General features: G+C 45.7%; 2 protein-coding genes and 2 long non-coding RNA genes across 10 annotated transcripts in view; 2 read left to right on the top strand and 2 right to left on the bottom strand.

The window, feature by feature from the left end:
* The window catches only part of VMP1 (vacuole membrane protein 1), a 113,405-nt gene extending 109,491 nt beyond the window's left edge, over nt 1-3,914 (top strand). For all 4 annotated transcript variants that reach the window (XM_083480068.1, XM_083480071.1, XM_083480070.1 and 1 more), the window contains exons 11-12: nt 2-101; nt 2,481-3,914. In XM_083480068.1, coding sequence (XP_083336194.1) covers nt 2-101; nt 2,481-2,621 — 241 coding nt within the window. In that variant the 3' untranslated portion in view covers nt 2,622-3,914. The remainder of the gene's footprint in view (nt 1; nt 102-2,480) is intronic.
* A 1,647-nt stretch (nt 3,915-5,561) lies between these two features.
* On the bottom strand, nt 5,562-17,013 carry LOC310695558. Its single transcript, XR_014520162.1, has 2 exons — nt 16,940-17,013; nt 5,562-12,400 (listed from the first exon to the last, which is right to left on the bottom strand). It is a non-coding gene; the product is annotated as an uncharacterized lncRNA (long non-coding RNA).
* On the top strand, nt 12,742-17,775 carry LOC310695539. 2 transcript variants are annotated; one of them, XR_014520142.1, is made up of 4 exons: nt 12,742-12,767; nt 12,847-13,026; nt 15,961-17,121; nt 17,293-17,775. It is a non-coding gene; the product is annotated as an uncharacterized lncRNA (long non-coding RNA). The 2 variants fall into 2 exon arrangements; XR_014520143.1 differs by having other exon boundaries at nt 12,748-13,026.
* On the bottom strand, nt 17,743-24,951 carry TUBD1 (tubulin delta 1). 3 transcript variants are annotated; one of them, XM_083480056.1, is made up of 9 exons: nt 24,720-24,951; nt 23,536-23,730; nt 22,201-22,348; nt 21,861-22,077; nt 20,007-20,238; nt 19,556-19,720; nt 19,093-19,233; nt 18,687-18,870; nt 17,743-18,176 (listed from the first exon to the last, which is right to left on the bottom strand). In XM_083480056.1, the coding sequence occupies exons 2-9, from the start codon at nt 23,705-23,707 to the stop codon at nt 18,074-18,076; spliced, it is 1,362 nt and encodes a 453-aa protein (XP_083336182.1). In that variant the 5' UTR covers nt 23,708-23,730; nt 24,720-24,951; the 3' UTR covers nt 17,743-18,073. The 3 variants fall into 3 exon arrangements, with proteins under 3 accessions (XP_083336182.1, XP_083336183.1, XP_083336184.1); XM_083480057.1 differs by lacking the exons at nt 21,861-22,077; nt 22,201-22,348 and having other exon boundaries at nt 24,720-24,936; XM_083480058.1 differs by lacking the exons at nt 22,201-22,348; nt 23,536-23,730; nt 24,720-24,951 and having other exon boundaries at nt 20,007-21,033; nt 21,796-22,077.
* Between the last annotated feature and the right edge of the window lie 72 nt (nt 24,952-25,023).

The following is a 25,023-nucleotide window of genomic DNA, read 5'->3' as shown; positions in this document are numbered from 1 at the left end:
GCGCCGTCCCCAGCGTAGGCCCATCTCTCCAAAAGCCCTTTCAGCAATATTTGGAAACTCAGCGGCTGAAGCTTCACCACAAAGCGGAAGGAGCACCCCAGGTAAGAAATCTCCTGCCTTGTTATTTCTGTTTTCCTGATTTCACCACCCCCCACCCCACCTTCTCCCCGGGCCGCTTCCTGTATTCTGGGATTAGCTTCAGGGTTTGAATTTAAAGATCCTCTTAGGGACAGCAGCCTAGTCTGTCACATTGTAGCTTAAAAAAAAATCGCCTGAATGATGGGGAGAGTTGCTGTAGCACTCAGGTCCTTGGGGGGGGGGGGCTTCCCACTGGAGCGCCTGGGTGTCCCCTGTGCTGACCAGATCCAGTTCTTACAATTGGCTTTTAAAAAGAGAGAGGGTGGGCTGAAGAGCTGTTCAGCAGTCCTTAAAATTGAACCTTTTAAAATGATGGTTAGAAGACTGTCCCAGAGGTCTGTTTTAGGAAGCAAGCCAACCCCGAGGAGGGAGGGGGCACTATTATATGACCCTAAATGAGTTGTCGCCAACTCATTTTGACTCAGGGTAGACCCATAAACGCTAATGGGCCTTTTTTTTTTTTTTTGGTCATGTGCATGGTTTTCAGTGGGTCTACTCTTGAGCCAGGACTACCACGGGTTAATTTTGTGCCCTTCCGTGTTGGAATACTCCAAAAGCAAACAAACGTAGGAGGGCGATGATCCGGCAAGATCAAGATTCCTCTCAACAGGAATACCCTGGTGATTAGTATTTTCTCTGGGGGCTGCAATTCCCTATCAGCCCCAGGCAGCGCTGCCCAATGGTCGGAGGTGATTGCAGCAGTGGCCCAACAACGCTGGTCTGGCCGGGGGGAGGTTGCCACAAGCTCGCCATCCCTCCCCTAACCCTAAGCCGAGTGTGTCACAGAGCGTCCAGCACTCACGAGCATCCGGAGTCTTGTCCCACCTGGGAAAGTCAGGAAGCCGACATCAGGGGGAATTATGTGAATGACCCATTCTGAAAATGCTGCTGCTCGCTGCTGCCCTCTCTTGACCCCGAAGGGGAACGCCCAGGCTTCTCCCCTCTCCGGCCCTCTTTCCGGCAAATGTTTTAAGAGCAGTTCTTTTCTGCTGCGTCAGTCGCGGGTTGCACAACCCCGATGCCAACCGGAACAGGCTGCAAACAAAACAAAAGCGAGGGGCGGCCTTTCGCGGAACTCCGCTGCCAGCCAATGGCTGCACTGCGCACGGGGCGCGGCGGATTCTTTCTATTTCTTTATTGTCCCGAGTGTGAACTCTCGGGATCCAGGCAGGGAGAGGGGCGGGGGACGCGCCAGGAGGGCAGATCGCCCTTAGTTAACCCCTTGGAGGCGCCTGCGCTCGAGCACCCAAAAAGCGGGGGCAAAGAGCAGCCGGGGAGGTCCAAAGCTCTGTGCGGTAGGAGATCTGCCTTGCATGCAGAAGAGATCCCAGGTTCCAAGTACCTCTCCCAAAACCCCAGAGAGCTGCTGCCAGTCAGTGTAGCCAATCCTGAGCTTAGATGGGCCATTGGTCTGTTTTGATGGAAGGTTGCCCTGGGGGGTTTCGCATTAGCTTCTGTTACACAGTGTTTCTCATTCATTGTGCCAGTAGCTTCCGAACAGACTTGGCATTTGCATGCAGTAAAGTCCAGGGTCCCCACCCAATTCAAAGCATGGAGTGATGGGCAATGCGATTGCCTTCCCCCTGCAGACAATGCTCAGCTAGATAGATTAAAAATCGCCTGAGCCAGCATCGGGCTGCTTTAAACCAGAGTTGGATCTTTGTTCCACCTAGCTCAGTATTATCTACATTGGCCAACAACAGTGACTCACTAGAGATTTTCAGGCAGGAGTGTTTCTGAGCCTTACCTGGAGGCACCAGGAATTGAATCTGGGCCCTTCTGTGTGCAAAGCAGATTCTCTGCCCTGGAGCCCTTCCTCAGAAGCTCTTTGGGCCTTCTTCAGTTAGCTTTCCCTGAAGGAATCACTCCTTTTGCTGATCTGCCCCTGCATTGTGGGACTCAAGTCTTGTAGGGAACGTAGGAAGCAGCCTTGGACCAGGTCAGGCTTTTTTAACTACCCTACCTGGCAGTGACTTGCCCTCCTTCCCTGAGCCCTTTTGACCAGAGATGCAGAGAATTTGAAACTTCCACTGGCAAAACAGGTCCTCCGCCCCTGAGCTATAAAGGGCCAATTCTGGATTTCCCCCGGGGCAATAGAGAAGGCCCAGCAAATTTGGCCTGTGTCTGCATGTAGTATCCCCCAGAACTCTTCTCGGGCTCTATGGCAAATAAGTCAGAAACTTGAAAGCCCTTAAGTGAGCTAGGTGGGCATTTTTGGAAGTGGGGGAGAAGTTAACCATTCCCTGTCAGTCCAAGCAAATTTTTTATCTGTGTATTCTAACCTGGATTCTCTCCTGCCTTTCTCTCTCTCTCTCTCTCTCTGCTTTTTTCTTCATCTGCAGAGCGAAAACTGGCTGTCGTGGATGTTTGAAAAGTTGGTTATCGTCATGGTGTGCTATTTCATCCTGTCCATTATAAACTCGATGGCTCAGAGCTATGCTAAGCGTCTCCAGCAGATGTCCTCTGAGGAGAAAACCAAATGAGCTCCGGGGAAGAGGGAGACGGACCCCAAATTTAATTGGGACGACCAGCCTCGCATTAAAAAAAAAAAAAATCAAAATCGGCATTATTTGAAATTGGAGGGTGGGTGAGAGGGTTGTGGGGTGTTTTTTATTATTATTTTTCAAAGTAACTCTGCCGATTAGTAAACATTTCTCATTGATTGCCATTTGTAAAGGTAATGTACGTGCTTCTGTTTATTTCATCCAAGTTGGAATATAAGGGGAGAACATTGCCTCCTATTTTAAATTTATATTTCCAGTGGATTATATCTAACATTCATCCTCAGAGTAGACCCACTGGGTGGTATTCCATCCTAGTCCTACTCAGACTCAGTGAAACTAATGACCTGGTCTTTGGACTTGGTTGAATACAGTCCATTGAACTTATTAACATGGATCCATTAACCTTCAGTGGACCTAACTGAGTAAAAATTACTTGAATACAGCCCAATATCACAGATTTTTCTTTTTTTAACAGGCAGCACAACTCCGGACTGTAACTTATAGACCCAGCTTGCCACTAAGTTTTTTCTAAAAAAAATATTAAAAAGTCCAAAGTTGGTAGCTCCATCTTCTCCCCTGAGATGGTCACATGTCCATCCCAGTCTTAACATTGAATAAATAGTCTTAGATTGGCTAGCAGACTTGCATGACCCTCGTGCTAACATCTGGGTTCTTCAAGGGTTCTCCATTACATGTTGGGTGGGGTGGGTGGAATCTCAGATTTTTTTAACTTCATAATGGTTCTGAGCAGAGACACTGGTGCCATCTGCTGCTGGAGTTCTCTTTTCTTTTTTCCATTAAAAAGAAAAAAAATCTGTATATTTAGAATGACGTTAAGATGATAACTGAAGAAATATATATAAAATCACCTTGGATCATTCCAGACCTTCTTGTCTTGGTCTTTTAAAGCTCTTCCTCCCCCTCCTCCTCCTCTTTACCCTTTTGTATTCCTGTTTTCACCTTCATTTTATTTTGCAAAGTTTTATCTCCCTCCAGAGTCTCCCTGATCCTCTGGAGCTCTTTGTTCTTTGATTTCTCCCCTCCCGCAAGAACTTCTCACTCAAGGAAATAGAAAAGTGTTGGGACCTTGACACGGTTTGGTTAATTTTATTTATTTAACTGACAAGTAGCCCGTTGTGTTGGGTTTGTTTGTGTTTCTTTTTTAAAAACGGTTAACTTGCGATGTTTTGCATAGCATCGTTAGGAAGTGCACAGGAAGGTGTCTTGCAAGGTGCAAGAAGGGTGACTGGAATAAACAACCATTCAAATATCTTTTTAAATGCCTTTTTCTTAAACAGAAGTTACAAGTGTGTATATTGTGTTTTGCTTTTGCTTTAACGCCTGCAGAAAATGCAACACTTTTTGCCACAACCCAATAAATCGCCTCTGCTCCCTTTGCGTAAGTAGGCACTGTTGCTTAGAGGCTGAGTACATCATCTCCAGCTAGCACTTGGGAAAAGCCCTTGCCTGAATATCCTGGGGAGCTCCTGCCAATCTGCATGGACGAGGGAACTTGTGACTCTCCATAAGTTATTGGACTCCAGCTCCCATCGTCCCCAGCCAACATGGCTCAAGGGTCAGGAATGATGGGAGTTGCTAGTTCAGCAGAATCTGGAGGGCCACAGGTCTCCTGTCCCCGTTTTAGACAGTCCTAAGCTAGGTGGGCCAAGGGTCTTGGGCAATATCAGGCAGCTTCCTCAGTTTCCTATAAAGCAGGAGACATTGATAGTTCCCCTAAATATCAGGTGGGGCCCCTTAAAGAGGTATCCCCCTCCTAGATGACTGCCCACCCTATTTTGGCTTGCATGCAGAGGTAATGCTGTGCCTCCCCTTTCCCAACATTGCAAGGCAGAGACAGGCCTCTGATTGTTCCGTGTGCCTTCAGTTTCGTTTATTTTTCAAGCTTCCCCAGGGCCCTTAATTCACACATTTTCTCTTCTCTTGGAGGAAGGACCATATAGCTCCGTGGTAGAACATGCTTTTGGCATGCAGAAGGCCCTGGGTTCAATCCCTGGCATTTCCAGGAGGAAAATATCCATGTAAAATGCTGGAGAACCAGTAGACAATACGACTCTAAATTGACCCAATGGTCTAGCTCGGTAGAAAGCAGCTTCCTGAATTCCTGTGATGTAGAATAAGACAGAAAAGCCTATCACTGGTTTGCCTTAACAATTAAGAGGGTTTCCTGGGACAAAATATAAGACCTTATACGTTATTTCTCAAACCATGCCAGGAAACCTGTTTTCCCTTTTCAGGGTGTCATCGCTAGGTTTCAGAGTGACTGTCCTATTATGGTTGACTTTAGTTGGCTCTCTTTGGGACAAAGGCCGTACCTGTGCAATCACCTTTGAATACCAGGTCGTTCTTCTTGCACATCTGCGTTTAACCGTTTTTGTCAAGGTGTGGATTGTGCTTGTTGTATGTGTGTCATGTGTTGTGATCACTCCCGCTCGTCTGCCTACCGTCGTGATACCTCCATGGCCTTGTACCTTTCTGTTGGATAGCTTATCAGACTGATGTTGACTGTTGGATGTCATGGCAACAACAGTCGGTAGGCTGTCTGACATTTTGGTATCTTTCATCTTGACTGTATTCATCCATCTCCAAGCTCTTTGTCAAACAAATACCCACCGGTGTCTTTTTGTCTTTCCTTATTGAAGTGTCTGAGGTTTTCTAAAGGACAGGTTTAAATGAAAGGTGTACTTTGAATCTGCCAAATGTTTTGGAGAGTACTTTGTTCACTCTGCATTTGGATCCCTCTTAAGATACTGTGAACAAATTTTACATGATGGTTCCTAAGATCAAGGAGCAGGTTTTTGTGTGCTTTGATACAACTGAACACCATTTTGAATCAAGGTGGCAGGCTGAACCTTTCTAAACTTCACTGATGTTAACCACTGGTTTCAAAACTTCACTGGGTTTTTGTTTTTTTGCTTTCGTCAAGTTCCCAAGCAACACCAAGCTTCTAGTAATGAATAAAAACCTTCCTCCTTCAAGGTAGTCACCGGTATCCTGGGACATGTTTGGGACAAGGTGGGTTTTTTGCAGGTATGTTTTCAGAGTAGTCAAAGAGCTGGGATGACTGGAGGGTGTGGTACGATTTCCCAAAGGCTTTTTAGCAAAGTGGGAGGGAGGGAAAGAAACCCTTTCTCCGCTCAAAGGCATGGGAGGCATTTCATGCTCAATTGAATTCAGCCAGAAGGCTTACCGACCTGACTTCCGCTTCGTGAATGAAATGGAGCTCTGCTAACATAACAAGATCCCTCCTCAGGAATTGTAAATATTGTTTAAGTAAACATGTGAGATTGAGGCAGTGGATATCACGCTAGCTCTCCTCCACGTCACTGTTCTTCTTGCCTTCCAACTCCTCGGAGGGCTAACTTCTGAAGCAAGGAACCTCCCAAACTTGAAGAGCCATTCAGAAATCAAAATGTTAAAAAGCACAGGGAGCCTCTGATGAGTAAAGGAGGCTCCATTCCCTCCAAAATAAAGAGGTTGCATGTTTGCTTAATTAATATTTAGAATGCTTGAAGAGGGCTCAGGACTCCCCCCCCCCCAAATTGTCTTCCCAATTACAGTCCCACCACACTCCCTGAAAAATGCAGACATGAAGATCCAGAACAGATCATGACATGGGGAAGTGTGCATTTCTGCGTGCCACCACATTTTGGATCCAAGCTGCTGGTTTTAAGGTTTGTTTGCAAAGAGATGCAGCTCTCTGTATCCCTCTGGGGGGTTGGCTGTTGAGAACTATGCAATCAGTGCTGCAGAAATAGCATTAGCTACAAGGATGGCCTCATCTACCACCAGGCTCATGAAACACTTTGGCTTTCCACCTTGTCTTGGTCGAAATGCCACCCAGCCTCCCCCCTGTTCTAAGACCACCACCCTAAATCCAGCAGTCATTTTCTTTAAGGAACACCGTTTAATCCATTTGGCCTGTGTTCAAACGTGTGCTAGTAATAGTTAACAGCATGTAGTGATATTATTTTCATACCATGCCTATTTTGAAGGAAATCTTAATATGGTAATTTTGATGTGTTGGTTTTTATCTGTCTTATTTCATGCCTTGGTTCTTTCAATAAACCAGACTTTAAAACCAAAACAAAAGGACAATGAATACCTTTTAACGCCTCATTGCTTTAATGCATTTTGTTTTACGTCTTTGGTACTTTTGAGGCCAGAACTAGATGTTATGCCAAAACACACAGAACCTCAGTCTCATATATGCCAAATAACAGCAGGGGGAAAGCGATAGATTTAAAGCTTCCTAGAGCGCACACACACACACACCAGTCTGATTTCTGCCCACCTCAGGGAGGGAAAAGGCCTGGGTAGGAGGAATTTGCATGAGAGGAAAACAGCTAACAGCAGATGCATGAATCTTGTCCTTTCCTGCTCTGCTGCCAATCCAGAGATGGGGGTTCTGTGACCCTACAGACATTGCCGGACTTCAGCTTCCAGCAGACAGCATGGTTCTGGGGTCAGGAATGATGGGAGATGTAGTCCAACAACATGGAGGGCCACAGGCTCTCCCCATCTGTGCCATTGTTCAGGAAGACATTGTTTGCTTGGTATAAATTGTCATTCTGGCCTGTGTCAGGAAATCGCAGTGGGTTGAATAGTTTTTACGTGGTCATTTTACACCATCTTGCATTTCCCACATGTCCTATTCTCAGTTTTGCTTACTCTTTGAGTTTATTATACCTGGATTGCCTTGAGCTGTCAGTTTTGATCACGTAGCAGGATTTCCCCCCCTTATTTAAAGAGTGAAACCACATGTAGCTCAGGAATCACATAGGATCAGCTAACTAGAGGAGGAACAGCACCTTGGCTCATGGACTCATGAAGCAGGGGTTGATGGCACAGAACAAAGCGATGAAATCATGGGACTAAGATAATTAACTCAGATAAGCCATTTCAAATTTAAGGTTTCACTTACATTGTTAGCAACAATAAATACCTTCCCTTCCCCTTTTACAGCTCATAATATAGCAAGCCTCCAGGAAGATTCTTGTATACCATTCTTTATCCCAGCTCTTTAGAGTCCAGCACCTTCTAGAATAGCCAGTATAACATTTGTATATTTGTGTGCAGATAAGATAGATAGTTCTGCTAGATTCTGCAAAATGTATAGATCTTATTTGATGCTATATTGGGTTATTGTGCCTCTTTCTGATTGAGGGTTGGGTGGGCGAAGGATGCTTCTCCGATACTTAATGACCAAGTAAAAAGATGAAAGATTTTCAAAACTTCTTAAATGCAAATAAATGCTTTGCTGGTTGGTCAAATAAAAAAAAGAGAGAAAATTAATTTTTGGTGGTATGATTGATTCATTTCAAGCACATTTAGATTGTGGCTCTGTAAATTGAGAATCTCTGTGTGTCTGCCTTATGCTTGTTTGTTCAGGCTGCTACCCAACACTTACTACATTTATAGCATATCCCTATCCTAGATGGTCAAGGGGTAAGAATGTATGAATGCCAAATTAATGTGTGTGTGTGAGAGAGAGTGATCTGCTTTTTGTGCATAAATTGAGGGTTCCAGGTAATTGTGAATCATAAGGAAACTTGTATTTGGCACCAGCTTGACTTTTACTAGATAACACATTGAAATCCACAAGACTCAAAGCTAGTGTAACGTGGATTGGATTGAACTGTGTGACTGGTTGTTTTTTTAAGCAATTACCATTTTGTTCAAGGCTTATATCGGGGTAGGCAACCTAAGGCCCGTGGGCTGTATGTGGTCCAATCGTCTTCTCAATCCGGCCCGTGGACTGTCTGGGAATCAGCGTGTTTTTACATGAGTAGATTGTGTCCTTTTATTTAAAATGCATCTCTGAGTTATTTATAGGGCCTGCCTGGTGTTTTTACACGAGTAGAATGTGTGCTTTTATTTTAAATGTATCTCTGGGTTATTTGTGGGGCATAGGAATTCCTTCATTTTTATTTATTTTTTTCCAAAATATAGTCCGGCCCAGTACATGGTCTGAGGGAGGGTGGACGGGCCCACAGCTGATAAAGGTTGCTGCCCCCTGGCTTAAATGGTATCACAGTGGCGAAGCTTAGTCCTGAAACTATGTGGAATTTTAGAAGATAATGAAAATGCTCCAGGGCATGTGAAAAATACATTTCCTTCACTGTGTAAGTGCAGATTGCCACCCTCCATGACTGGGGTCTAAGCGCTTCCAAAGGAAATGTAAAGCACCCCATTTTTAACTGCTCACTCTGGTACAATATGAACCTGTGGGGTCAGCTGAAATTGATTCAAACAACTGAGGAGGGAAATGGGGGTGGTCCCACACCTGAGGTTTCTCCTGCAGACACTTGTGTCCCCTCCTACAAGAGCCCTGAAGGCAATAGCTGTGTTCAGTCTGTCCTAATTTATTTTCTTGGTCACATTTCCCTCTTTATATGGTGGCAGGGGCTTGCTTCCAGATATAGGTTTAAGGCTATCTGGGCAGATATTATGAGCTTTAAAGCAGCAAAATTAAGCAGCAGAGATAAAGTCCTCATCCTAGGTCCACCATACTGTGGAAGATGACTCCAGTTGGATATCTGCATCCATGTGCATGTGATTTTTTATTTCAATAAATAAATAAATAAATATGTGTGTGTGTGTGTAGCATTGCAGAATTTGTTTTGCCCCAACAAGCAATCAAAAAATCCATGTGTTGAACAGACGGGTAGGTCCCTGTCTGCAAGCAGCTTACAATCTAAATCAGGGCAGCAGAAGAAAGGGTAAAAGAGAAATAATTGAATTAAGCAAGGCTTAACTCTGAGTAGACATGTAGGTTTGCACTGCTAGTCAGAAGTTGGTGATTGAGTTTTTGAGGATTCAAGAAGGGAAGGGCTTTTCTTCAGACTGTTTTGAAACCGCTACTGATAAGAAGAACTAGAAGCACAGTTTTACCTCAGAAATTTCCCCTCCTCCTGGCTAAATATCCCTCCATCTATGAATGTGTTTAGGACTTGGTCACCTGTGGGCTTGAGAAAGACATCATTATCGCCTGCATTTACGCTCATTTGTGGCAAACCGTGTGGCTTATGTCTAGAAAAGTTCACATTTTGGTGCTGGTCTTTCGAACTGCTTGAATGTGTGTGACATATATCCCATATTTTCTCCTCAACAAGGGTCATAAAGTGACTCCTGCCCCCCACCAGAATCCCTTGCGAGCCATGAAGCCAGTGTGGCCTTTGTGTTAGCACATAAAATCACCTCAGATTTCCTTCTTATAAAAGTTCTGTGGTGAAAAGAAGCACCATAGTGTACAAACTGATGTGCTCAGTTCTGGAGTAAAGGCATATATTTCTTTAAACACAAATGTTCATTAATTTATCCATTTATAACATTTACATTCACTTTCCTCTGAGGAACTTAAAGTCATATCTGAAGGGTGTGTTTTTAAAAAATAAATAAGCAGCTTGTAAATGATTTTAAAAAGATAGACAGGTACCTTTTCCACACACTCAGATATAGATAAGGTTTAAAAAAAACCCAAGGTGCCGGTCCTCATATTTTACTCAAAGTGTCATGGGTTCCAGAACAAAATGGCTGCCATTGACTACTCCATATTGGCGAGTACGGTCACACAAAAAGCACTGTATATACATAAAGTACATACACACATTTTATCCTCAAAGCAACCTTTTGTGTGTGGATTTTGCTTTTCCCAAACCTTTTTTAAAAATGAGAATGGAGTTAGATATTGATGGAAACAAGGGCCCTGATTCAAGATCTCGTAACCTTACAGTACCCAACTTTATAGATATTTACTGTTAGGACTGTCCAGAGAACACTCCTCAATCTGAAGATCTGCGGATTCAAAGGAGTAGATACACTTTTTAAAAAATATATATTATCCTCTCCACACTTGACTGACAACTTTCAACTGAGGCAAAAAATAATGATGATGCTGTGGCAGGAGGAGAATGTTGTTTCCAATAGGCACACATTTGCACAACATTCCCTTTCGGTTGTAGCCGACATTGCCTGGTGGTCACTGTTTTTGCAGCTCTCTGGGGCAACAAACACATGTATAAACTGGGAATGCTCCCGAACACTTGAACACAAGGGGTTTGGTGAGAGGGTGGGCTAACAGTGTAAGCAAATTTGTAGGGATCGAGATGACAAAAACGGTCAGGCAGGCCATGTCTTTCAACGCAAACAGTGACCTTTGCACGAATCGATGGCCCATTTCTAAATGCCTTGAGTTACGTTCTTTGCTCTGCTCCAAAGGTCACCATCCCTCTTCCGATAACGTCACTTTCCCGCCCTGTTTAGACATTAAGAGCCCGTTCCCTTGCGTAAGAGATCTGGCTTTTCTCGCTCTCCCCCCCCTCCCGGCCCCCGATCTCTTGAGGAATATAAATGTGTGCTTTTCCCCCTCTTTCCCCAACAACCCACTATCTCTAGGGTGATAAACTGAGAATGTTCCCTTTGGGGCTGAAAGGAGACGGAGAAAGGTGAAACTTGTTCACTCCATGATGCTTTCGTAATTGCCCTCAGGAGACACACCTCAGAGTTGGGGAATTGTCAGGTGAGAAGGAATTTTTTATGCCCCCCCAGGGCATTGCTGAAAGAACAGGCTTTGATCACGAAATATAGGGCCTGGCATCAATTAAAATGTTGCACCCAGCACGCCTAATTTCTAAGCAACAAAAGCCTGAACTCTATGACCTGTATAATTCAAGCAAATTTGCGTCTATTTTCTTATTTTTCCAATAATTTTGCCTGTTTGGTTGTTTTTAAAGCAATTTGCTTGCAATTTATTTTTATTTTTCCCCCGATTACTTTGGAGCCTGGGAGCAATTATATCACGGAGAAGAGGCAACTACTTGAACCTCTGTTGCACTTAATCTGTGCGTATCTTGTTTAGCCACCTTTCTGGCTTCTGATATATTGACTGATAACGGGCATGTCGCGTCCCATACATTTCCAAGCATATCTTTGCAGCGAATGAAGACTTAGGAACTTGCTGTTGTAAAGTTGGGAAATATTCAGAAAATGGTAACCAACATTGTCACGAGTATGGAGCAACTCCACGATGAGGAAGGCTTGCAGCATTCGGGACCTTTTTAGCAAGTGAGAGGTGATCTGATAGAAGTTTATAAAATTATGCATGGCGTGTCATGGAAAAGTAGGTAGAGAAAAGCTCTCCCTCTCCAAGGCTCAGTTCCGGCACCTCTCAGCTGGGCGCCATTGCCATTGTAAGAGAAAGAGGGAGGTGTTGCTGGTGAGTTCTGGCACCTCTTTTTCTAGAAAAATAGCACTGTCTCTCATAACACTCATGAAAATCCAATGGAGCTGAAGATTTAGGACAGTTAAAATAAAGTCTTCATGCTTGTTGGCATCCATCTTTCTCTGGAGACAATGGATGAGTGTTCCTTTGGAGGTGAAGAAAATAATTGGAGAGTTGAGTTACAGCGCCTGCTGTGGCTGTAACGACTGATACGGGAACACATGCGCTCCACCAGGAAGTTTTTGGGTATCACATGGCAGGACAGAGTCTCAAACAAATATGCGCTCTGCCAAACTCACATATCCAGCATGGACTGTGCAGTCCTGTCTCAGCAACATCTGCACTGCCTTGGACATGTCTACATGTATTGGCAGACCAACTCTGCATTACAAGGAAGTTTGCAAATGTGCCTCGAAGGCTGGTGCCATTGACTTTTACAGGAATCCCTTGACCGCAGTGCCTGGAGACCATCAAACAGGTTGCGTATTGACAGCAGTGACCAGAGGAGGAATAGCTGCTGGGAGGAGAGCAGAGAGAGGAAAGGTGCATAGTTAAACAATGGAAGCCACTTCTGCAGAAGGATTGGACAAATTCGTGGAGGATAAGCTCTCAGTGCCTACCAGCCAAGATGGTCATGCTCTGCCTCTATGGTTAAGAGGCAGTGAGGCATCTGGTTGCTCACTGTGAGACAGTGGCGTAGCGTGGGCGGTGCAGGGGGGGCCGGCCACACTGGGCGCAACATCTGGGGGTTAGGGTTAGGGGGCGCAAATCCACGGGTTAGGGGGCGCAAATCCACGGGTTAGGGGGCGCAAATTACTTTCCTTGCCCCGGGTGCTGACAACCCACGCTACGCCACTGCTGTGAGAAACAGGATGCTGGACTAGGTGGGCCATTGACCCAGTCACTTCTTATGCATTCTTGGTTGTTTGCATATGAACCAGTTTCTCTCTCTTCTTTCTTTAGCTTCCTTCATCAGCCCAGGCCTGTGCCCCCCTCATGTAGAAAGAACTGGGGAGAGGCAACCATGAGCAGGAGAAACTCTAGGTGGGGAATGAGTCACAGGAAGAGATAATTCACAGAGAGAAAACAGAGGCCGGTTTTTATGCAAATTTCTGAGCAATAAAAAAAGCAACAAAACTCCAGGTCAGTGCTAATCTGAGGTGAGGCTGTTTTTCCCCTTTTGAGTAACAGGTGCTGATTTGGAATGGTTCACAGTGACCTTGCAGGTGTTTTTATAGGCCTCTCTAGTGACAACAGGAATATTGCTTGAGATAGAAGAGTGGCCTACCAGCTTAAATTTTTCATGTGGGTGGGCATGCAGGTTTCCTGCAGCTTTTAACAGCCGTGGGGCAGGTGGGTGTTAAACTGGGGTAGCTTTTTATGGCCTTGCAGTTAAGATAAATATTTTTTTAAAAAAATAATAATTAAGAATTCAATCAGCTTTCTAGTGCTTTTTGTGGCTGTTTAAAAACCATTACTCTGCGGAGTGTTGATTGTTTTTACTGCTAGTTTAAATTGTTGGATTTCAACGTGTTTTATTTATTTGACGTCGGGAGGGGTATACCCCCTCAAAAGGTAGGCTAGGAGTCCATTAAATAAATAAAAATATGTGGCTTTATGGAGCTGCAGTATAACTATAATCAGCTACATGTAGCTCGGTAGTAGAGCATCTGATTTGCATGCAGAAGGTCCCAAGTTCCATCCCATGCATCTCCTGGAGAGCCACTGCCATTGTTGACCAGGTGTGGGGAACCTTTGGCCCTCCCAGTATACAGAATCATAGAATTCTAGAGTTGGAAGGGGCCCCAGGGGTCATCTAGTCCAACCACCTGCTTTGTGTGCAGAACATCTCATTTTCAATCCCTAGTATGACCAAGTAGGGCTGGGATAGTCCCCTACCTTGAAACCCTGAAGAGCCACATTGCATCTCAGTGTAAATAGTAATGAATTAATGCCCCACATATCTTCCCTATAGTGATTCCACCATGCTATCCCAAAGGCTCTGTGTCACGGTTCCACCAAAGATGTTACTATCTTGCATTCATCTCTTAAGAGGTTTTTGCTTCCCATCCCATATTTTTTGCTTTAAATTCAGGTACTGCTGCCTATCCAGCTCCCCTCCCTCCCTCCCTCCCTCCCACCCCTCAGGTCATTTTCCTAATGGCATAATAAGTTCGTCATTTGGATCTGTGACTCAGCAGAACGGAGGTACCCTTTCCCCCAGAAGAGTAAACAGCTGCTCCCAGGGCGCGGCTTTCATCAGTCAAAGTGTCAGGCTACTGGGAAAAGAGACGGAAGAGAACACGAAACAGTAGTTCTTAACCACACACACTTTTACCCCTTGATCGCTGTCCTGTGTTTTACTTTGGAAGTAGATTGGGATGGTCTACCAATACATCTCTGGGTGCTTTGGGGGCAGATCCACACCCTACATTTAAAGTGCATTCAATGCATGTTTAACTCATATGGCTTCCCCAAAGACTCCTGGAAACCGTAGTCCCCACTATAGGGCTTCTACTCCAAACTACAGTTCCCAGGGTTGTTTGGGAGAAGCCATGTGCTTTCAATGTGTGTTGAACAATAGCCACAACATTATTTTTCCCACCTAATTTAGGCTACTGAAATGAAGAGAGAGGACTTTTCGTTGCGTGAAAAAATCTGGAGGACTTCCACCATTTAAACAAACAAAAAAGGTCTGGTCTTTCCTGATGTATAGCAGTGGTGAGGAACTTGTGGCCCTCCAGACTACAACTCTCACCATCCCTCAGCATTAGCAATGTTGGCTGAGGCTGCTGGGAGTTGGAGTTCAACAGCACCTGGAGGGCCACAGGACACCCCCCGCCATGCTCTGTAGCCACATTGAAGTATACAGATGGTTGATTCCATTTAAGAAATGTTTAAAATCCTTAAAGTGCTAAATGATCTTTAGGTTTGTTCGCAAGGAAAATTAACTGGAGGTGAGAACAGAACTACAAAGTTATTTTCCTAAAGCAAGTACAAAACTTAATTCCTTAGCTGTAAGGTAAAGGGGCCCCTGACCATTAGGTCCAGTCGTGACCGACTCTGGGGTTGCGGTGCTCATCTCGCTTTATTGGCCGAGGGAGCCAGCGTACAGCTTCCAGGTCATGTGGCCAGCATGACTAAGCCGCTTCTGGCAAACCAGAGGAGCGCATGGAAACGCCGTTTACCTTCCCAGTGTGGAGAGCCAGTGTGGTGTAGTGGTTAAGAGCAGTAGTCACGTAATCTGGGGAACCGGGTTCGCGTCTCCGCTCCTCCACATGCAGCTGCTGGGTGACCTTGGGCCAGTCACACTTCTTTGAAGTCTCTCAGCCCCACTCACCTCACAGAGTGTTTGTTGTGGGGGAGGAAGGGAAAGGAGATTGTTAGCCGCTTTGAGACTCCTGAAGGGGAGTGAAAGGCGGGATATCAAATCCAAACTCTTCTTCTTCTTCCTGCTGGAGCGGTACCTATTTATCTACTTACACTTTGACGTGCTTTCGAACTGCTAGGTTGGCAGGAGCAGGGGCCGAGCAATGGGAGCTCACCCCGTCGCGGGGATCCGAACTACGGACCTTCTGATCGGCAAGTCCTAGGCTCTGTGGTTTAACCCACAGAGCCACCCACGTCCCCTATACATTTAAAGTGCTATGTTTCAACTTGGAACGTTGTAGCTCAAATGAAGATGCACAATTTTCAGAGTTCCTTGTGAAGGACTGATTCTTAAACAGCTCTGGGGGCGAATAAAAATCTCCTAGCAACTCTCAGCACCCTTAAGAAACTGCAGCTCCCAGAATTCTTTGGGGGAAGCCATGGCAGTTTAAGGTGGTATCATAGTGCTTTAAAAATATGGTGTGTTAATGTGGCCTAAGACCCACCTCTCTTCCTTCAAATCCCTCCTAAAAATCCTTATTTTCCCCAAAGCTTTCACCTTAAGTCCTCAGTCCACCCACCACTCCCCATTAACACCCAACTGCATTTGTGCACATTAACACCCTTTTCCGCCAGCCTTTTTTCTTCTTGCACCCTCCTGCTGCCTTTACCTCCTCCTGGTTGAAATGTGTATTGTAAACTCCTCAGGGCAAGGACCTTTTACAAGGCATTGCTCTTCAAAGTGCCAGAAAAATACTGATGGGTATGTACTGTATCAGCATTCGGCAACATCTGGAGGGACCAGGTTGGCAAACTACCACTCCCGTCAGCGTGGTCAATGATCAGGGATGATTTGGAGTTGCAGTCCAGAACACCTGGAGCACCGCATAGTAGAGAAGGTGCTGCTGTGCAAATATTTAGCAGGCACCAAACGCAGCATCAGGGTGGAATCACTTCCTTTAGCGGCCAGGAACCTGCAACCCTTCAGATACTGCGGGACACCACTACAGAGGCTGCTGGAAGTTGTAGTCCTGACAGCACCTGGAGGACCAATTTCCCCACCCAGACTTCTAGGGTTGCCATGTGTCCTCTTTTTCCAGGATACGCCCTTTTTCATGGGTTTGTAAAATGAGTGTTGTCATAGTGATCCATAGTTAAAAGTAGAAGTTGGCAAATGTGTCCTCTTTTTTTGCTCTTCAAAATATGACAACCCTAACTTGCACCGTTGGAGAAGACTCTTGAGAGTCCCATGGACTGCAAGATCAAACCTAATCCATTCTGAAGGAAATCAGCCCTGAGTGCTCACTGGAAGGACAGATCCTGAAGCTGAGGCTCCAATACTTTGGCCACCTCATGAGAAGACTCCCTGGAAAAGACCCTGATGTTGGAAAAGATGGAGGGCACAAGGAGAAGGGGACGACAGAGGACGAGATGGTTGGATAGTGTTCTCGAAGCTACCAGCATGTTTGACCAAACTGCGGGAGGCAGTGGAAGACAGAAGTGCCTGGCGAGCTCTGGTCCATGGGGTCACAAAGAGTCGGACACGACTAAACAACAACAAACTTGCACCATGTAATTCAGGGGTGGGCAAGTTCTGACCCTTCAGGTGTTAGCCTTCCAAGTCCCATCAGCCTAAGTCAGTAGAGCCAACGGTCACCCAAGATGGGAGTTGGGACTCCAATGTCACCTGGACAGCCACAGCTTGCTTGCTTCCTGTATGAGTTGGGAAATGTGGAGATTCCTTGGTGTCAGGTAGACCCAGCCTGGTGTCAGGCTGAACAACAGCACCATCTTGTGGTTTATTTTTAAACGCATAGTCTACAAACTTTTCTGCATACAGATGAGTTATTGCATACAACTTCTGATCAGGTAAGGACAAGGTACTGTATTTTTTGCACCATAACACTCACTTTTTTCCTCCTAGAAAGTAAGGGGAAATGTCTGTGCGTGTTATGGAGGAAATGCCTACGGGTGGCATGCCTACGGATTTTCCTCCTCTAAAAACTATGTGCGTGTTATGGTCGGGTGCGTGTTATAGAGCGAAAAATACGGTAATTAATGTACCACTGTGGACACCACTTGTAGTGCTGTGTGTCCAAATGTTGCAAACTCTTTAAAAAGAGTGCATGTGTGAAAACATCCACAAGTGTGTATGAAGGTCCTTTTAACCGCAGAAGTCAGCAAGACTTCTTATCCCCAACCTGTCTCTCTATCACAACTAGTAACTTAAACAAACAGACGCACAAACCAAAATCTGGCCCTCGCACATCTTGAGATCTAATGCGGGTGTAGTGGAGGTGTTAAAACTTGCACAGGGGACAAGCGTTAAGATTCCAACTTCAGCCACAAAGCATGGTCAGTTATCATCTCTCAACCTAACCTACCCCATGTGGCTGCTGGAGGGATAAAATGACACAGCCTCTTGTAAGGTGCCAGAGCAACTTACAGAATGTGAGGTACAAAGAATGAGTACATGACATATAGACAATATCATCAGAAAATAAAATTACTTTATATACAAAACACATGCAATTTAGATTGTACAAAGTCTTTATGCTGGTAAAGGGATGAAATGAATGTGCGTTATCAATCTACATCCCCCACTGAATGCTAGAACTCCCTCAGAAGCAACTGTTTGCATGGAAAGCTCCCGTCTTTGAAAGATGCCTGGAGTGATGCACTTGCCTGGGACGGCATGTAAAGAGTCCTTCTGCTACATTCAATTCTTCACAAGATTTCCCAGTTTTAAGGGTTTTCTTGCCAGGATTTTAGATCTGCACAGCTAATGCTGTCCCCTCCTGGCCAAGGATGAATTTGAAAATCAGAGGTTGGTGTAGCTAGCAATGACTTGTTCCAGAGTTGTGAAACAGTCCATAAAGTCTTCCTCTTCAATCCCAAACTTTGTGTACTGGTGCACGTAAGCCCTGTGTGTGGAATGAACAAGAGGTTTTGGTGAGCAAGGGGCACCAATCCAGCTAAAATCAGCTACGACAAAATTGCATTGAAAGCAGCAGAAGTTCAGTTAGTCAAGACTAACTTTGCTCCACAGATTTCAATTATCTATAGCATTTTTACCAAACTCTTCAGCCGAATGTACACCTAGAGCAGCATATGAATCACTTAAAAAGTAATTACAAATCAATAAAAAGTACTTACTTTAAGCTTACTATCTAAAAAACTTAACACAAAAGGAAAAAAGAGAAGGAGAGGGAAGAGAAAAACAAGAACTTTCCAAGTTCTTATAATGGCCAGTTGGGATGGAAACGGTTCAGGGAGAGAAGGAACCAAAATAAGTTCCTTTCTCAAACAGAACTGAAGGAGGAAGTACTCCTGCTTCCCATCTCTCCCTCTGGTTTAGTTTATTTACTTCCACTTACTCCATGCCCTGTGCACACGGCAAAGACTGAGATGACAACCTGTCTTCTCCCACTTACTTTGAAGCAAACATTTTCCAGGCCTTCCCCACTACGCTGTCCACAGGCTTCAGCAAAAACTGGCTGTTGCTGACCAAAGAAGCAGACTTCTCGTATTTATTAAAAGCTCTTGGTGTCTTCCAGATGGTCAAGGCATCTTGAGCGTTTAGCCAGGAAGTATACAAGGCAGGCTCTTGGAATCCTCCTACAATAATCAACAAGGTGTTAAAAAAAAATCTGTCACTAATTTATTCCACTTCTGTCCCATCCCATTCAAGAAGCTCAAGAGCAGTGATGCACTATACACTGTGCATTCAGGCAAATGTAAGAGATAGGACATTCTTTGTGGTTATCGTAAAACTCCCTCCCAGTGTCATTACCTAAAAGAGGAATCTTCTATTGCAGCCATCCTGCAACTATTTCTCACCTAGATCCGTGCTTTGTACGTCTTTTCCTCGCAAGGTAACCAGGTTGGCGATGGAGGTGTTAAAACGAGCTGTCCTGTTTAGAGAGTGTTTTTCTGATGCAGGGAGTCCAGGCACCGGAGGCCTCACTTGCCAATCAATCCCTGCAAACAGAAAAGTGAACAGGAATGTCTCAACACTTGGGAGTCCAGCCAGACGGCACACAGCAGGGCTGATGAGGAATGTGCCCTGTGCAAAGGAGTACGATCCTGCAGTCCTGAGATTTCCTACTCCAGTTTATAGCAGGGAAGACAATTTTAGGCCAGAATCGCCCCCCCCCCCAAAAAAAACCTGTTCTATTTAATTCCTGGCAGCCCTACTGAATTTTAGTCAAGACCTGGTCTTAAGGACCACCTCCTGCCCATATGTGACTCTGGGTATACATTGTTTAACCTGCTTCAGCTGCAGTTCACTTGCAGTTCTTACCTTCCTCCATTTTGGCATTTGCAATGAGCATCTGCCTCAGGTGCTTCAGAAGCCCGGGCCACGCAAAGGTGCTGTAGGCAAGGGAGTTTTCGGACATCTGAGGAATGTTCCGGAGACCTAGCATCTTGAACTCAGGGTGGGGGACTAGAGCTTCCATTAGATCTCCTGAGGAGGAGACAAGACAGAAATGAAGGTTTAACATGTGTCTGAGAGAGAACTGCATTTGCTCATGTTGAACATCTACTTTGTTTTTCTCTGGAAAGATAAGGTCTCTGGTCTGATGAGTTTACAAAATGGCCTTTTCATTTATCTTAGCATGTATATATGGATGGATACTTGACAGACTAATGAGAATGTTTGTAGGCTAGTAACTTATATGGACTACTTTGCAATCCAGTAAAAACCTCAAGAGCAGGAGGACAGTGCTAGAACTTCAGTTAACACCAGATACCTAGGGGGCTTCTGCTGTAGTGAGCGGCACTTTCAGAGGAGTAAGCTGGCTGGAAGACGCTCCCCAGCTGATGGGCGATGACTCGATTTACATCCTGAAAAGATATCTGCTTTATGTTCATTAGCTGAGCACAGATCTTGTGGATGGCATCGTTCTCATGAACCAGGAGGGCATCCGAAGACTGATACAAGTGTGAGAGGGTCAGGACAGAGTTGTAGTTTTGAACAATAACCTGGAAATGCAGGGGAAAAACAGGGCGTGGGTGTTACAGTTTTCCACATGGAGATGATCTCACCAGAGGGGATTTGCTGTCCGTGGGGCAACTGAGGTTGATCTATTACGGCAAATGGGGTGCTGCCCCACAAACTTGAGTCTGAACTCAGCCAGTTCCCACCTGCTTGCCTTCTTACTTGCCTCCAGCCCAGGGAGTGGCACTGGCTGCCATCTTCCTCCTCCCTAGTCTCATTATTGCCTTTGTAGAGCTCAGCAGTGAGGTCAAAACTAGAGTGGAAACTTGGTTCTCGAATGCTTTGGTACTCGAACATTTCGGCTCCCAAATGCTGAAAACCCAGAAGTGTTCCAGTTTTCAAATGCTTTTCAGAAGCCGAACATCCGATGTGGCTGTGGGCTATTGTTTCTGGGGCGCCTGTGCCAATTGGAAGCTGCACCTTGGTTTTCAAACATTTTGGAAGTCAAACGGACTTCCAGAACAGATTATGTTCGAGAACCAAGGTACCACTGTAGTTGGCATGCATGACATGCATACAGGAGGTTGCAGAAAACTGCAGTGAATAGTGCTCCTAGGATGCCAACACCCTACTTTCCTCTTCATCAACAGTTTCTCCATCTATATAGCTCAACGGTAGAGCAATTGATTTGCATTAAGATAGTCGCAAGTTCAATCTCCAGCACCATTCTACAGGAAGGAATGGGAGAGGCCCCTTATTTGAAACCTTAGGGAGCTGCTGCCAGTCAATGCACACAATACTGAGCCAGATGACACAGCATAAAGCAGCATCTGATATTCCTATTGTCAGGGGTTCAGGAGCAGAGGCGAGGGCAAGGGAGGAAACAGAGAGCGAAGGGGAGGAGGCAGAAGAAAAGATGAGTGATGACGACGACCCGAGATCTCCGAGTCTTTCCAGTGAATCAGAAGATTCACAGGAAGGGGCGCCAGTGGCCAGAGCAAGGGGGGAGCCTAGGGGGACACCCCAGGAAGAAGGGTCCAGAGGGGGCTCAGAGAGCAGCAGTTGGAAATCGGGACCAGCATCACCAACAGAACGCAGTGGAGAGGAAGGGCGCCAGGTACCGAGCTCTGGCAGCTCGCAGCAGGAGGGAGGGCATGAGTCAGGAGTGGCCACACCTCCATCGGGGAGCGAAGAAACGGTCAGGCGGAGAGTGGAAGGTTGGGCGCGCGCGCCAAGTTCAAATGCACAGGAAGGTGGCGCAGTAAGCAGCCCGGAAAGGGAGCCAGGTCCTAAAGCCCGACGCAAGGAGACAGAAGGGTCCGGGGGGTCAGCGTCAGAAGCGTCCCGGAAGGAAGAGACCACGGGGGGCAGAAGGACCCAGAGAAGGACGGTCAGGCGGAAAAGGTGGAGTAAGGCTAGGGCATTTAGCTGGTGTACAGGGGGCGGAGACTCAGACGGAGCTTCGCCGGTCTAACCCATAAGACGTAGAGTTGCACGCAGCAGCTTGAGAATGGAAACTGTAACTCAATAAAGACTTTTACAAAATGATCGCTGGCTAGCGTGATCCTCTGTGAGCTAGGATCTGGAAGCAGCTCTGACACCTATGAAAGAGCACATGCTTCAAATCCAGGTTCAACCCCCACCATCACAGAGATACGACATTCACCTCTCCAGTTCTGTAGGGCCAGATAACGTGGTTTAACAGGAATGAGGTGGGATAGGTGTCTTTCAGGCTTTCTGTCACAAACGTCCCCAGACCCGATCCTGTCCCACCCGCCATGCTCATAACCGTCAGGAATCCACTTAGCCGGTCACATTTCTCAGCTTCCTTCTGTACCAAGTTCATGATCGTTTCTTTGTGCTTGGGCCCATGAACGCAGTAGCTGTGGCACAAATTGGGGTGGGGAAGAGAACAAAAAGGAGCTTGGAGCGTTTTGTAGCTGGATTATAAATGTTAGCAATCCAGAGATACATTTCTTTGGCACCACTGATAAAACCAAACATACCCATTTGCCCAATTGTTTCCTGACCCTTGCTTTTGACAAAAGTGGGACCGATGGTCATAGTTCCAGGTACCAGACCTTGAAGCCGTTGATAAAGTCTGACCAATCACTTTAGGTTCCATGTCAACCAGGACAGCCCGGGAAGCCAGCACTAATAAGGAATAAAATAAAAGTCAAATGATGTAGACTTGGGATCCATCAAGGTGGCACCCAAATAATGTACCCATTGTTATTGATGGAAGGCGGCTGTGTGAATGCCACTGACACCTACTGGACAACTTCAGCGATGCCAAGGACAAGCAGCACAATTCCCCAGGTGCTAATTTGTGACTTAAAAAAAAGAACACAGGAAGCTGCCTTTTATCAAATCAGACTGCTGGTCCATCTTGTTCAGTATTGTCTACACTTACTGGCAACAGCTCTCTAGGCTTTCAGGCTGGGGTCTCTCCCTGCCAGAAGAAGCCAGGGATTCAACCTGACTCTTTCCACAATCAAAGCTGTTGCTCTGCTATTAAGCTATGGCACTTCCCAATGTTATTCATTTTTGCAATACAGTGGTATCCTTCGGGTTACGCACGCGGCAAACCTGGAAGTATTTTTCCGGGTTTTGCCCCATGTACAGAAGCGCTCTACCGCACCACGCAGACCAGGCACCTCCGGTTGTGAATTCCTCAGGATCCAACCAGAACTCCAGAACGGATCCTGTGCACAACCAGAGGTACCACTGTAGTGCAGAGGCTAGCTTTTGCCCCTGTTGGTCCACCCTTTACCAAAATTGCTTTTCCAGGCTTCTTCGTTTTTTGTTTTAAGTGTGGAATGGCAACAAGGGTACAACCTTTCACCTGGAGCAACACCCTGAGATATTACAATATCCAATCATATGCAGAATTCCACACACCCAAAGTGGGTGCATTTCTGGTTGTTGATTTGCCCTCTTGATTGGTGTGGGGCGAGAAAGATTTGCATATTCTCGGTGTCAGTCAGTCTTGGCTGAGAGTCCTGGAAGACCTACTCCCTGCCTTGAAGGCCTTTTCCACCTGGCCTGGGAGGGTGGGGCCCGGACTGACTCCAGCTACAAAAAAAGCTGAGGTTGCTGAACAGACTCTTGGGCTAGGGCTTTTTGCTGGTGTGGAAAGTTGTTGCTGTTGATTTTTGTATCTTTATTTTAGATACTTGGACATTTATGTGGAAACTGTTCAGTTTGGTTGTGTATTTTTTAATGTTTTGTTTTATTGTTTATGACTATTTTTGCTATGTTGTGGTTATGTATTATTTTCATGCTGTAAGCTGCCTTGAACACTGTTTGAACATACAAATAAAGTTATGTATGTGTCATACCACTGGGTTTCTCCTCGCTGAAGAACCGCTCTTTGCAGGCTGCCTGGAAGGACTCATTTTCCTTTTTGGAGCACAAGCCATGTGTACTGCGGAAGTCTGTGCAGATGGTATCAAACACCTCGCGACCGATCTGGTTGCCGCACTGACCAAGTTGTATTGTGATGATAGACATTCTCCTCTAGTTTAGCCTCAATCCTACAAACAAATCATGTCCAGCTGTTAAGACTATAATCCTATGTTCACGTCCCTGGGAGGAAGCCCCATTAAACTCAGTAGGACTGACATTTGAGTAGCCATGTTTGCAAGTGTACTGCTAGGCTGCAATTCAATGTACACTCGCTCGTGCGCTAACTCCCACTGAAATCAAGGATGCGCAGCACAAGAGTAGCCTTGCCATAAGTCTACCAAAGTTAAAAAGTATTCAAATATTGTAGCCTATTATCGACGGCTGCATACACAACCATACATGTAAAGAACAGCTTCTCCAAAAGAATACTAGGGACTATAGTATGTTAATAATGCTGGAAATTATTGCTCTGTGGGGGTGCAGAACTACAGTTTCCATGATTTGATGGGGAAAGCCATATGCTTGAAAGGCATGGTGTATACCATGCAAATATTAAGGCTGCAATCCTAAAGATACCTACAATGGGGAATGCCCTACTGCAGGCATAGGCAAACTCGGCCCTCCAGATGTTTTGGGACTACAACTCCCATCATCCCTAGCTAACAGGACTAGTGGTCAGGAATGATGGGAGTTGTAGTCCCAAAACATCTGGAGGGCAGAGTTTGCCTATGCCTGCCCTACTGAGTTCAGTGGCACCTACTTCTGAGTAAAGATCCACCAGATTGTGCTGTGCCACATAGAGGCTAAATACTGAAACTAGTAATATTAACAGATCAAGGTACTGATATATTAAAAACACCTTCAGGATATTTCATGGGACCAGATTAATAATAAATAAAACTAAAAATATATAATATTTTTAAAACAGCGAATTAATGAACATGGTTTTATACATATGTAGTTACAGGCAAATACACACAAGCATTTTTTTTAAAAAAACCCCTATAAATTCAGTCTATGTGCGCGTTTCACCTCATAATTTCCCGCCTTTTCCCATTTATCCCCCTCCCCCATTTAACACCCTTCCCTCCCTCAAGGCGCACGCGCGTAGCCTCACCCTTCCACAGCTGCACCTCATCCACTGACCACCTGTACCAACTGTCAACAGCACTTCGACCCCGTCCTGCCAGCATTTCTGCGCATGCTCCCCTTCCGTCGCTGGCTCAGGCGGGAAAATTGGTGGTGGAAAGGAGACAAAACGGTAAAGGAGGGCACAGCAGCTGCGTCAGCGCGCGTGCGCCGGCTGCCGGACCGTACGCATGCGCGGCGTCCGCGTGGTGTGGAGCACGGCGTGCTGTGCGCATGCTCGCTACAAAGAAAGAAAAAAAAGCAACGACGTAGAGAACCGTCGAGTTCTATCT

The sequence above is a fragment of the Podarcis liolepis genome (assembly GCF_965112155.1).
Source record: "Podarcis liolepis genome assembly, chromosome: 16".
Classification (NCBI taxonomy): Eukaryota; Metazoa; Chordata; class Lepidosauria; order Squamata; family Lacertidae; genus Podarcis; species Podarcis liolepis.
This window is presented reverse-complemented; position numbering and strand designations above follow the sequence as displayed.